Genomic DNA, 1,307 nt, shown 5'->3' with positions numbered 1-1,307 from the left:
GGGGTGACCTGAACAGCGAGTGACCTCTCGCTGAGAGGCGGGAGAGGGTGCGGGCGCAGATAATGCCGTCTCTGGCCAATGGCCTAGTCTGCTGAGCAGTCTCCAAGCCCCCTGGGTCCACATTCTACAGGCCTAGCCATTCTGTCCAAACATAACGCGAAGATAGTTGGCTGTGTCCAGAGGGGCAGACAGCCTCAGCCACACCAGCCTACCCTATGAACCCTTATGGCCTTGATGGTCATTGGCTGAGACTCCCCCTCCATCCAGGGTGTTTCTCCTTGGGACCTGTATCAGCAAGCTCCCAGCAGGAAAGAGATGGCACACCCAAAGAGTTAAGGGAGTTTAATGAAAGGATATTTACAGAGGTTGGGCAGGGCTAAGGGATACAGGCAAGTGGGCATGACCCTCCCCTCCCCACTGCTGTGGCTCTTTCTGCAGGGGTGGAAAATGGTTCCAGTCAATCCCAAACCAGAGAAGCCCGCAGCCGCTGCCGCAAGATGGAGAAGCCCACCCCCGAGCCCGTCTACGTCGATGTGGACAAGGGACTGACCTTGGCCTGCTTCGTCTTCCTCTGCCTCTTCCTTGTCGTGATGATCATTCGCTGTGCCAAGGTCATCATGGACCCTTACAGCGCCATCCCCACATCCACCTGGGAGGAGCAGCACCTGGACGACTGAGGCACAGAGGCAATGGGTGGGAACCAAGACCCCTGGCTTTTTCTGGGCAGGGTCCCCAGGATACGCTTCCGTGTTTCCTGGCAACTGGCCTGCCAGCCCATATTGGGGAGGAATGGAATTGGTCACATGGGGATGGAGAAGGCCCGCCTTAGCCTTGCCTGCTCTCACGAGAGCACGAGAGTACAGTGGTCAGTATGCTGTGGGCGTTGCGACCATGGGGTGGTCTGGGGATAAGAGCCCGGACCAGAGTCAGGAGGCCCGGGCTCCAGTCTGGGGAATGACCATGGGGTAGTCACCTTCCCTGGTTCCCCTGCACCTTTTGGATTTGGAACCAGGACAGACACCCACCATCACATAACAGCTATCTTGTTTGGAGAAGAGTCTCTGCCCTTAAAATGCGAAGCAGCACAGGCATTAGCCCTTAGGCTCCCAGCACAGACACACCACGTGAACCCAAGCCCCTTCCCAATGGAGGGGGCAGTGAAAAGAGAAAGGAGGTGGAAGGCACCTCACCTGAAAATTCACAAAAGGCACAGGAGCTGCTCCCAAGCAGGTTTTTGTTTGTTGTTTTGTTTTAACTAAAATACAGAGGGATGTATTTTTCCTGTTATCAATGAAATATGCATTTTA

The 1,307-nt window shown here is 55.2% G+C and overlaps 1 protein-coding gene across 1 annotated transcript; it reads left to right on the top strand.

Moving 5' to 3' along the window:
- The first annotated feature begins 497 nt into the window (after nucleotides 1–497).
- Nucleotides 498–677, top strand: CTXND1 (cortexin domain containing 1). The gene has a single exon (XM_023741688.1). The coding sequence runs from the start codon at nucleotides 498–500 to the stop codon at nucleotides 675–677; it is 180 nt and encodes a 59-aa protein (XP_023597456.1).
- The last annotated feature ends 630 nt before the right edge of the window (nucleotides 678–1,307 follow it).

This window comes from Trichechus manatus, unplaced genomic scaffold (assembly GCF_000243295.1).
Source record: "Trichechus manatus latirostris isolate Lorelei unplaced genomic scaffold, TriManLat1.0 scaffold00186, whole genome shotgun sequence".
Lineage (NCBI taxonomy): Eukaryota > Metazoa > Chordata > Mammalia > Sirenia > Trichechidae > Trichechus > Trichechus manatus.
Note: the sequence above shows the minus strand (reverse complement) of the source record. Positions and strands in the feature narration are given on the sequence as shown.

Bases quoted from the DNA above. Each gene is read 5' to 3' on its own strand.
- CTXND1 (XM_023741688.1), top strand. From the start codon at position 498: ATGGAGAAGCCCACCCCCGAGCCCGTCTACGTCGATGTGGACAAGGGA.